General features: G+C 42.5%; 1 protein-coding gene across 1 annotated transcript in view; it reads left to right on the top strand.

Moving 5' to 3' along the window:
• Window positions 1-12,239, top strand: part of zfpm1 (zinc finger protein, FOG family member 1) — a 107,059-nt gene that overhangs the window by 38,474 nt on the left and 56,346 nt on the right. Inside the window, exons 2-3 of the mRNA XM_005449222.3 lie at window positions 5,048-5,194; window positions 11,847-11,984. Coding sequence (XP_005449279.1) covers window positions 5,048-5,194; window positions 11,847-11,984 — 285 coding nt within the window. The remainder of the gene's footprint in view (window positions 1-5,047; window positions 5,195-11,846; window positions 11,985-12,239) is intronic.

Raw genomic sequence — 12,239 nt, forward strand, 5'->3', positions numbered from 1 at the left:
CATCAATAAGTCCCCTGAGTTTCAGTTTCTATTGCTTTGCTTGAGTTTGTCGTGAGCGGGCACATCAACAGACAGTGCTGCTCAGCTCTGATGTTAAAAGCTGAGGAGCACGAGCTGCTTTTTATTGAAGCTGAACATGACGGATCAATACGGCGGCCTGCGTGGACGCTTCCTCCCACGGCACGAGCGCCGATGGCGGGGACAGTGGCCGTGGAGCTGTGATAAGAGCCCACGCAGCGTCGAGGAGAGTGTTTAAAGTGCAAAGTTGATTAAAAGTATTTCCTCAGTGGTGGGTAATTCTCTTTGCTCTGATCAATAAGTGGCTCCTCTCCAGTGCGCGACTCTGTGTCAGGTACCTCAGGTTCTCCCACTCCCTCTCTCTCTCTGAAGAGGGAGCTCACACATCCTCCTCTCCTTCCCATTCTCTCCTCCTTTTCTTTCTCTAAATATCCTCTTTTAATGTTTCTCTTCACAAGTCTGTGATTTTGTGATACAAGCGCGCCTCTCTCCCTCTCCTCTTGCTTTCAGCTCTAATGTATTTTTTGTGCGGCGGGTTATTAGCGTGAGAGCGGCGAGGCTTTCGTCTGTTTAATCAGCTTGTTGAGCATGCAGGTTTGATGTGTGTTGTCTCTGTGTTTAATCAGCGAGCTGCTCGCTGCAGGTTTGATGTGGACGGAGAGTTAATAAAGCAGTATCTGTGGCGCCTTCATCAGCTGCAGCACTTTGTTCTGCCTCTCCTCGCGCCTCCGAGACAGACAGCTGCGGTCTCCGTGAGGGAGCTTAAGTACTCCTGTAGCGCCACATCTGTGCCGGTCCCATCTCGACGGGCGATTGGATCGCTCCTCTGTCAAATTGGGGTTGTTACTGTAATTCGGGACCTTTGCAGTGCTGTCCCAGTTTGAAGTTTGGTTTCATCTTTTGAAATATGTCCAAACAGAAAATTTCTCACAGTAGAAAAGCAGAAGTTTGTGGTTGAAAGCAACCTGAACGATTTCTCTTTATAGAGTGCTGTTAATCATTTATTGCATAAATACCTGTGAGTGCTGAGTGAAATGTGACCATAGCATCTAGCAAAACAATTTATCAGCTTGCTCAGCTATCATGTGATCAGATAGTCCCTAATCTAATCTCTCTCTTTTTTTTTTTACGTTTTGTTGAGACTCAGACACCAAGGCATCGGGAGATTTGTCAAAGTCTGCTGATAGTTTCTTTTGTGTGGAAAGGGTATACCAATCCCCAGAAATAATTAGCTAACTTCTATAGTTCTGTTCATAGAGTATGTTGTAAATAAGTCCCAGTTTTTTGTCTGTTACATGCACAAATCAAATTTTGCCTACTGATGATTGATAGATTTGTCGATACAAACTTTGATGACATCCTTTAGAATTCAAATACTGATAATGTATCAATAGTAAAGTTTTATTATTATTTCCAGTATTTCTGTGATAATATTGTTATCTGGAATATGTTTGACCATGATAATCATTAACAATCTGATGTCATGCCAGCTGCTCACTCAGTCGGTCAGTTTCAGCAGTCTGTTCAGAAATTTGCTGAAAGTTGGGACTCCTTGTGTTGATGCTATGATTCATTTATTTCAAAAAGTGCAGTGAAAACGCACCAGGCGAATCACAATAATCTTAGGCTGCGTCCATCCCACAGTAGATACGTTTCTAGGGACGTGCATGTCAGTTTACGGCATAGATCACGGTGTAGGGTTTACAAAGGTCTTGCAGGTGTAACGTAGCTAGGCATAGAGAGAGATTAGGTTGAGCTGGCTGGCTCTTCAGTGGTTTCTTATGAACGGCTCTGACCTCGGTTGCACTCATGGTTTCATTCATTTCTGCCTGCTCTGTACACAACTGCTAGAAGTTTTAGAAACAAGGGTATTCATCAGTCTTTGCCGTTCATTTTTGTCAAGTGTTCTTAACTGGCACCAGAAGGCATGATCGCATCAACCCTGTTATAGCCAATCTACACTCCCCGCTAAATACCGTATCGTTTTTAAAATCCTTTTGTATACTTTTAAAATTTTAAATAACTTGGCTCCCAGTTACCTAACAGACCTTCTCGACGTGTATAGCCCCAAGAGAGCACTTAGATCCTCTAACCAGCTGCTCTTAGTGCAACCAAGGCCCCAACGAAAGACTAGAGGGGCTTTTGCAATTGCTGCACCTAAACTCTGGAATTATCTTCCAATCGATGTCAGAATCTATTTAATTGTTTAAATTGCGCTTAAAAACTCACCTGTTCCATCTAGCCTTTGAAGCAAATTAGTTTGGACTTCCTCCCGGGCTGCATTTGTGCTATGTAACTGTAACTGTAACTGTTTTATAACTGTTTTATTGCCATTTGTTGTAATCCGCTTTGCTGCCTTGTGTGAAGCACTTTGTTGGACACTGTCCTTTTTAAATGTGCTATAGAAATAAAAATATGGATTGAATTGTTGAACCAAAACTCGTAACATTGATCGTTTTAATCCAGAGCTGTTGGGGTTTGTCAGGTGAGGCTGGTGTACGAGGAAAAACTTCCAGTCAGACTCACACTGAGGAATTCTGCTTCTACTTTCACAAAACGTTGTTTCAACATTTCAGTGAAAGTTTCGAGTTTTACTGGCCGGAGAGCCTCAAGTTTAAAAATGTGAACAAATGTAAGCTTTAGGCTTCTTTTCCTTTTTTTTGGATCCCTCTTTAGCTCACAGCCCAGAAAAATGATGTGGCGCTGCTGGATAAGTCTCAGCTTAATTGATGTCCCTCCTACAGAGATACACATTTGGGTTATGTCTTTTTATTATTTCTTCATCTTGTGAATGAGTTCAGTCCAATTTTCTTGGATATCACGCCGTACCAATTAAAGGCTTTAACTTTAAAACTGGCAAATGAAGTAGAATGTGGTGCACTTATCACAAGACACCCCGCTATCCTTTCTGCCAACTATCCGAGACAGGAAGAGAAGGGGAAAGGGAGAATATTTCTCCTTGGATAAAAGCGGGGAGAAAGTGGAGCTGAAACTTTTCCGCACCATTTGATGTCTGAAAGCAGTGATGCAGCGATTGATTCATTAAACCAGAGCCGTAATGAGGAAAGAAATCATAATTCAAACTTACATTTTAAACAGGAAATATAATTGGAATTTTATACAGAGGAGTCCCTTTGTACAATTATGATTAAAGGAAAATTAATTGTATGAAAATGTCCTTATAGATACTGAAAATTAGATCTAGCAAAGCTCCGGCGACATGGACCTAATTCTAAAAATATTGTGTACAGGATCGATCGTTTTTTTTCTCCTTGTCTTTCTCCTCTTTTTTTTTTTTAAACATTTTTTATGAAGGTCCAAATCTAGCTGTGTTAATTTTATCTGAAATTAGAGTGAACCATGCAGGCGTGGAAGTTGAAATTAGCCTAAAGATGTTTCCTTTACAAAGACAGAAACACTTTGTCAGCCGGCGATTGTTTCCCAGCATTATCTCTGCCTGCTTTTAATTGCTTTGGTGAGTGAAATTAACAGAATTAGAAAAATTGCCTCTCCCTTTTTCTACAAGCTTCTTTATTCACGGGTATTGTTGTGTGCTTTGTATAGATTATAGACTCCTTTTGTTCCAGTATTGTAAATATATACGCCCCCAGTCACGGCTTTAGCTCCGAAACAATCCCTCTTGTTCGTTCGACACAACCTAATGAAAATTAATTTACGACCTGTCTGGATTGAGGGAGAAATGAAAGCGGGGGGAAGAAAATCCTGGATTTCTTCTCTTGGTATTAATGTCAGGCTGATTTAGTTATTCAGAACCAATGTGCCCACCCTCCTTGACTTTCCAGGACATCGTCGTTATGCACGCGAGCTGTTTTCTCCCCTGGCGTTCGGCGGCATCTTAACCATTTCTGCCTCACTCTGCCGCTCGTAATCCTCTTAAAAGAAACGCTCACCCCCAGTTAATAATTCTGTCGTGGCTACCTCTCGGGGACTGAGAATGAAGCGTGTCATCGGATGCAGACAAGCATTTCTGACACTCACGGTTGAATGTGAGCATATTTCAGGGTTTGGAGCTCTTAACGTGCCGTTCAATCGTTCATCTTATAGTCAGAATATTATTAATGAAGCAATTTTAAAAAAAAGTCACATTAAATCCATATTAACTCACTTAATTTTTTGGATGTAATCTTCAAACGGGCTAAAATAGATCAAAAGTACTGTATAATTACTGTGGTCAGCAGGGATTATGAAACTGTAATTGATACAGATCAGCCCTGCACTAATCACTCTTTTAGCTGCAATTTTAGGTATACTGTAATTTGGCTTTAAGGTCCCCCTTGGCTTCTTGGCTATTAATCTTCTGGATTAGACCGTTCAGCGTGTCCAATTCTTGAAACTGTTTTTTCAGTGAGTCCAGTAAGTGGGGCTGGGGGGGCATATCTCTGTGTTTAGGGTATTTTTTCCTTCCCGTCTACATACATCCATACAACCGTAAGGAGCCTGTTAAACCTCATTTTAATTTCCACCTCTCCTGCAACTCTCGAGGCCCTCGGGAAGGCGATGAAAGCCTCGGGGTGGTGTTATTGTGTGACACATCTCCTGAGTGGTGTATTTTATAGACACACTTCAGGGCTTCTGTCACGCTTCGGCCAGCGAGGTAGGGGGTCACAGATCCAGACTGCAGTGTTTCTCCAGTCTGAAGGAGTTGCAATGAAAAATCGACCCATTTTTTCTGCAAAGTAAGAAAAGCATTCCTGGAAATAATTTTTGTCTATTCTGCTCATGTCCAGTACCATATTTTTTACTTTTAGACCATATTTTGTACTGAGTAACTCCTCTGTCTCATACTGGCTGCTTTAGCTCCTCCCCCTTTAATGTGGCACTGTCTCAGTCTTTTAATTGGCTGCAGAGCTCAGCGCCAGTTAATTAGTTTCTATTACTTTTATTCATTTTATTTGAGACCAACCAGCATATTTAAGCAGATGTTGTAGATTAGACTCACATTAGACTGCTATCCTTATGCTCTATGGACAAATTCAGTTGTTGATTAGCCCTCTTCTCTTCCCGACAGGGACTCTTGGGGATCTCGATGGCGGAGAGGAAAACACACCGGACAACCTGAGCCTATCAGGAGAGGAGGGCGGAGCCTCCGACCCAGATGATTCTGCAGATGGCGACAGCTCCAGTCCGCCTCCGTACACACCACTGTACAACGAAGGTGAGAAGAAGAGCGAAACATTTACCTCCAACAGAGGATAGTAGTACAGACATTGGTTTGTAATAAAAAATAAGGTCAGTCTCAGACTTCCCGAGAGAGCGGTCTGTGTTCTCTGTATGTATAATATACAGTCATGAAGACAGGCTGCTGATGTGGACATACACTTGTTTATAAAGTATTTAGTTTAGTAACCACGCACTTTTCAGTTGGTTTTCCCTTTCTTGCAAGGTTTAATTTTCAGTTTTATTTCATTTAGTTAAAATGTGAAAAAGAAAAATGAGCAGCAGCAATTTACTGTTAAAGACCTTTGAAACTTTTGATTTTTAAGTAATCTCTCTTTAAAACCAGCAGATGTTCATGCCAGTGAAACAAAGAACTCGGGATAAGAGACAAACTAGCATCGCTGCAAATGCAGTTAAGCCACTAGGAGAGCTAATGTGTTACAAAAGTCTGTTTCCTGACAGGTAACCTACAAATGTACATGAATTATAGTTGCAGAGCCATGCAGAGCTGCACGCTGTGGTTCACATGGACTTGTTTTACGTGCATGAACATGGTGTTTGAAGACATTCGTTCTCAGCACTGACTCACACACATCTGTTGTTTCTGCAGGTTGTTCAAATCATGGAGTAATTATATCTTTTTTCAGCATAACATTAAAAAAAGCTGCTGAATCCTAATTTTCATTTGATACATTGTATTAAAGAGATGTTAAAAACTTAAGATCTACATTTTGTATTTTTACTCTAACCACATGTCCTGTACCATAAATATGTGTCTAGCTTTAAACATGGACTGAAGATTCAGAGTTCCCTTGGTTAGCCTTTCAAAGACCTTCATGCATCAATACAGGGGTGTCAAACATGAGGCCCTGGGGTCAGCATCGGCCTGGCAAAGACTCCAATAGGTAGTGCTGTTACAAAAAATCCTGCCCTGGACATGACTGCAAAATGCAGAAGTGTATTATTCAAGAGATTTGTCTGTCGTACACACACAGGGTTTTTCCACAGATGGTACAAAGATAATCTGCTGTAGAACTATCACTTTCTGCCAGCAGATCGGCTCTGCACACAAAACATGTCATCGGCCTTAGCAAAGGTTTAAAAAAATCTGTGTTCTCGCTCATTTTTAAAATTATTTATTTCACGTTTTCCGCAATATCAGCGGCACACTTACAACATCCATCAACAGTGAGCACCTCTTGAAGTAAAATAATCCAGATATGCAGTTTACTGGCAGTTATTAGTGGTTATTAGCAGATTTATCTCTTCATCAAGCCGTTCTTTAATCGACTGACGTCTACCTGTTATCTGTCTGCAGACGTCACCCAGAGACAATGCAAAAACTCTGCGGCACCATTTGGAGGTTGCAGCTTTCCACACACGTGTCACTCTTTTATCTCTAATATGGATAAGAGATTAAAAAAAAAGAAGAAGAAGAATTCTGTTGGCTTCAGTGAGTCCGCCCCTGTCGTGCACCTCTTATCCCGAGCCTGCCCCCCCCTCCCCTGCCGTGTGATAGCAGAGTTTTTCAGTCATATTCTTTTGACTTATTCGAGATTTCACCAGCTGTGTTTTTTTAATCTCAAAAATTCCTGCTCTTGTGAAATTTTGGGGGCTGCGAGTGATAAGCGTCTGCTGGTTGGCTCGGTTTGATAAACCCATGGAAATTCTGTCAGGTGCTAATCGAGACGAGATTAGAGATTAGCTCCAAGACTGTGTGCGTGTGCGTGTGTGTGTGTGTTTGAGTTGAGGGGTGGGTTATGTGTGTAATAGATTGTATAAGAAGAAGATGAGGGAAGTCAGGCATACTGCACATGTGAGCAAGTTTGTCTGTCCATGGCAAACTTGCTTTGTGTCTTTGTTTCTCTGTTTTTTTTTGTGTGTTTTTTAACCCCTGCATACACACACACACACACACACACACACACACACACACCTTCCCTCTCCATCACACTGTTGATTTACTCCTCTCTCTCTCTTCTCTGGGGTTCCTCAGTTGCCCAGCGCTGCCATTATCAGTTCTCTGTAAATCAGCCATGTTTGACGAACCTGCTCTTTCAACCTGGGATCAATACCAGGTCGTTATCTGGCCAGCGCTGGCTAATAAAGGCAGGGCCTCTTATCCACCATCTGGAAGAGAGAGAGAGCGAGAGAGAGAGAAAGACACACACACACAGACACACACACACACACACTGGCGATAACCGCCCTGATAACTTTAGCAAGAAAAACACATTCTAGCAGTAACAGGACCGAGCACTCTGTTCTCTCCATAACACCCCGTCTTTTCAACCTGACAGTGAGAGCCAGTAATATTAATGCTGGTACAAAGGAGTGCTGCACACAGACACACACTTGAGCATCTGTTTGGTACATTTCTCTCTGTTGTGGTGATTTTTTTTTTCCTTTCCCTCCTCTCTCTTCTCAGAATTGCTCTACAGTTGCAGCGACCCACAGAAACGAGCAAAGTTCCTTTTTTCATAACAAGGCAATCATTTTTATACATCACAGGAAGCCCGATAACATCCACTTCTGGGCTGATAAGGAAGTAATGTTACCTCCTTTTGACCTCTAATTGTCATGCCCTCATTTGAGCCAATCAGAAGGATTTTTGTAAACTGTTTTTTTTCTCCTCTTCTTTTCATCAGAATCTGATTAGCGGTGATAGAGAAAAGTGTGTGTGATGCATAAACGGACGTAACTGAGGCGGTGTTCTCCTCTGGTTTCATTTTAAGGAACGGCTCGGGGCGTTTACAAAAACTAATTTTCAAAGGATTAAAAATATTTTAACATAAAGATAAAGTTGATTTGATGCATGTCAAACAGACAGAAAGGAAACAAGCATGTAATTGTCACTTTTTCTGTTTTCATGCACTTCCTCCTGCTCACTGCATCACTGTCTGTTCATGCTTTATACGGTTTTACTTTCTTGTTTTATTTTGAAGGGAAGTTTTGCACTTCCTGCTGTTGTTTTTTTTCTCCTTCTTTCCTGATCGTCTCACCTGTTTGTATTTATTATTTGTTTGTTTTTTCCATTACGCTTGTATTTCTGCTTCCGTTTGAAGCAGGTTTTGGAGTTTTTCTCTATTACTGAGTTTTTAGCAGTGGTTCTGTTTTGACACACAAATCCTTACATCATTAGGATGTGCTGCTTCCCAGCCTCACCTCCCTGTAATTGGACATGCATGACTACAGTGTTTAAGGTCAGTTGAAAAGACATGAGAGGGACCGCTGATAGCCACTTAGTTTTTAACATACTGCTTTATGCACTGTGCTTCCACTCCAGGACTTTTATTTATTTATCTTTAACGTATCATAAACATTTGAATTTATTTAAAATGTTCTGAAGGACAAATTTAGTCTGGATTACTTCTGATTGGATCTCGTCCTAACTTCTCCCACCTTTCTACACAACTTGTCTCTGTAGAATATTTTCATCTTTCATCTTATTTTCATTCACATTAGTTTTTATTAAGTTGTTGTCTTGTTTTTGTTGAGGGGGAAAAAAGTCGTTGACAAAAATGGTGACAAAGAGTTTTGATCAAAGATCTTAACACTGTTTAGAAGGACTGAGGGAATTAAATCATCTCAGCTCGAGGAACAACAACACACTTTCAAGAGTAGCCCACATTACCATCTGCGGTGCATATCTTTGACACTGCCCCCTGGTGTGGATCTTTTTTTTTTTTTAGGTATCCCATGCTGCATCCTTAGTGCTGTCTGTAGGAGATTAGCTTCAGTGTAATTCAAACATGTGTAAATAAGGTGCTCTTTATGTGGGAACTTCCTATTTTTGTCTCTGTACGTGCATTATTGATAGTCTTCGGAGGAGTGCCGGGGTGCAGCAGCTCTGTGGATCCAGTGTGTTCAGTGACAGACCACTGCAGCTGCTGCTTTCTCAGGACACTTTCATCCCTTCCACCAACACGGAGACTGTCTGAGTGCATAAGTTCGACCTTAAACACGAGGGGAGGATGTGTCAATAAACAGGTGACACCATTATAATTATGGCTGTTGTTATTATCAGGCAGAAGCGAGACAGAGGACTGTAGAAGTTAGGAGGCGAGGGATTGTTGGGTGACTTTGCCCTGCAGGTGTGACAGAGGAAGTTGAGCTTATCAGATTGATGGAGACTGTCTCACTGTTGGGGGGGATAGGTGGGAGGGAAGGGGGGGGGTGGCAGAAAAGTGTCTGTCGACTCCTCCTGATACCTGCCTCCCTGTCTGAGATGATATGGGAGATAATATTGATAATATTAAACGCAATAACTGTGTCTCCAGCTCCCCTCCCTCGCTTCAGCCCCTGCAGGATAAAATCAATGTGCCATTCAATGTGATTTATAGCTGAAAATAATGGCACTGTTTAGGCGGGGGTGTGAGTGGGGGAGGGGGACGCGGCGTGTGTGTGTGTGTGTGTGTGTGTGTGTGTGTGTACAGTATGTCTTGGCTGAGTGTTTGCGTGTGGATATGGTTGAAAGGTGGACGTGACGTGAAACTGGATGTGCATCCTGTGTGTGTGTGTGTGTGTGTGTGTGTGTGTGTGTGTGGATTTATTGACGGTGCACATCCACCCAGCCTCTCAACTGTTACATTAATAATGGCGGTGTGTGAGGGCATCACGTGGTCATGAGGCGTTTATGGCTGGTATCGATCGGGTGCTATCGCTGTTTATCGGAGCGGGAATGCAAGGGTAAACACGGCCTTTGTGCAGACAGCTGAGGCGTTATCGGGGTGGAGGGTGAAGACGGGGCGGGATTTGGGGAAGGGGAAAGAGCAGGCGAGAGCAGAAAATAGGAAAGGAGAGGACAGAATGAGGAAGGAGGAAGAGAAAAGGAGCTGTGAGGACGACGATTCAGATTCTAAACGTGCAGTCGTGGGGAAGCTTCATTAAAGCTTTGTGCTCTTCCAGTTAATTCACACTGGGAGAAGTTTACTAAAGCAAAAGCAGAACTTGGGAGGATTTTGTGTTTGTTAACCAAAGCTAATCAGAAAATGTCTTTGAAATAAAAAGAGACTGAATGAGACTCATTCATGGTACACTGACCTTTTTCTCCACCGTCCCTGCTTATGGTTTGCAAATTCATGCACACGCAGAATAAAATGCATTTTTTAAATTTTAAAGGTAGTGTTCAAAATACTCTAAGTTTATTTCAGCATTAAAAATAGAAGAATAGTAAAGTAAGAGCCACTTGGTGAGGTGTGTGTCCAGTACCCACTTGTTCACAAGTCATACAGAAACCAGACCAGTAAGAAAAAACCCAGAGTGGGGGGTTTGCCACAAGCAGGATTACTCAGTGGGCTCGGTCACTTTGGAACTATTATCAAACCAATTTCCCTGAACCTGCGTTAATAAATGGAAATAATCTACACTTATGACTAATCGATGCATAATCTCTTCGTGAGAATATTTTAGTTTTACAAATTCAGAATCATTTGTTTCTTTCATGTTCTAGAAAGATTGGCCAGCTTCAATCACTTTGCATATACTAACATGATAAAACTACCAGCAAGCTGCTGTAGAATGAAGAACTAGCGAGCACCGCTGTGGTCAGAAAGAGATTTCCCGCAGTGAAGTGCCAGCTCACAGCAGAGCAGTGAGAATGACGTTTATTAAGTCAGATGAAGCATGTAATGAAGAGCTGCAGTGGAGATGGGTTGCAAAGCAGCTAGCAGATGAACAGCAAGGCTAATAAAGCAGCTCCCTTTCACTGAGCCTGGTTCTGTCATAGGTTTCTTGACATTAGTAGAGAGTCCCCCCCCCCCCCCTTCATGAATGAATGGGGCTCTCTCCTTCATATCATATGCTACAAAAAAGCAAACAGGTGCTTTGTAATGAATTTACACTGAACTGAATATTGAGATGTTTGCGATCTGGTTCCATGCAGTCAGCTTTTGAGTCACTCTAACCCTTGGCCTGATGATGGTGTAAGAGCAGAGAGCAAGAAGAGAAAGATCTTCAGGTCAGATAGTCTGAAGAGCTGTGATGTAACTATTAATCTAATCTAACTAATCATGAGTCCCGTTAAGAAGAAGGGACTGAGCGGCCCGATGAACTGCCCGATACTGGCTGCACAGGCAAAGTTCAGGGTTCACATATCTCTGGATAAACACACACACATGCAGATACTCATATTGAAGCAAGCACACACACACCACCTGCAGAAGCACACATCTTTGATCAGTGAGCAGGAGGCTGTGTAATCAGCTTGATCAATGGCAGGGATATCAGCAGTGATTACAGGAACACAGCCAGCCTCAGTCTCTGCTGAGGGTGACAGGCCTGCGGGAGGAGATGGAAAGATAGAGGAGGGAAAGAGGAGCACATAAGACGGAGACCCACCTACATTCAGTGAAAGAGAACTGAAGGGAAGGGCGGATGAGGAGGAAATGGAAAGCTGCTGGGAGAAGATTTGGGAGAGCGAGAAAAGTAGCAGCGATGAAGGTGAAGATGTTGAGTCTTTGATTCTCCTGAGTTGTAATGAAAATCAAAGGGTCCATCTCTGCATGGCGAGGGGTTGTTACACGGGGAGGGAGGCCTTTGATCAGCAGACAGGAACAACGGCTTCCAGACACACACTCACATACGTACACACACACAGGTTTCAGTCAGGGTGTTTGTTTTAATTGGTAGTCTTTCTGTTGTGTATCTAGAGCCCAGAACGCAGGACTCGGGAGGAGGCCCGGATGATAAAGACGTTGAAGGGGAGGAGCCTGCACCGACGCACAGCGGAGCAGAGGAGGAAGAGGAAAGGGAGGAAGAGCAGGAGGTTTTACATTGGAGGGGTCCAGGTCAGTACACTTGCAAGATTTCCATCACTGAGTTGCAACAGAGCTGTGAATTCTTGGTCTGACGAGTACCGTTGTTTTTCTTCAGTTAGATAAACATCGCGGGAGGTTTCAACCAATCAGATCACTCAAAAAAAAATCTTATTTACTTCAGAAATGACAGTAACCTCTTGTGCAAAAAGGCAGTCGTGAACGGGCTTTTCACAGTTATTCTTCGCTTTCAAATTCAGTCATGCTAATGTGCAATAAATTAAACGA

This window comes from Oreochromis niloticus, linkage group LG7 (assembly GCF_001858045.2).
Source record: "Oreochromis niloticus isolate F11D_XX linkage group LG7, O_niloticus_UMD_NMBU, whole genome shotgun sequence".
Lineage (NCBI taxonomy): Eukaryota > Metazoa > Chordata > Actinopteri > Cichliformes > Cichlidae > Oreochromis > Oreochromis niloticus.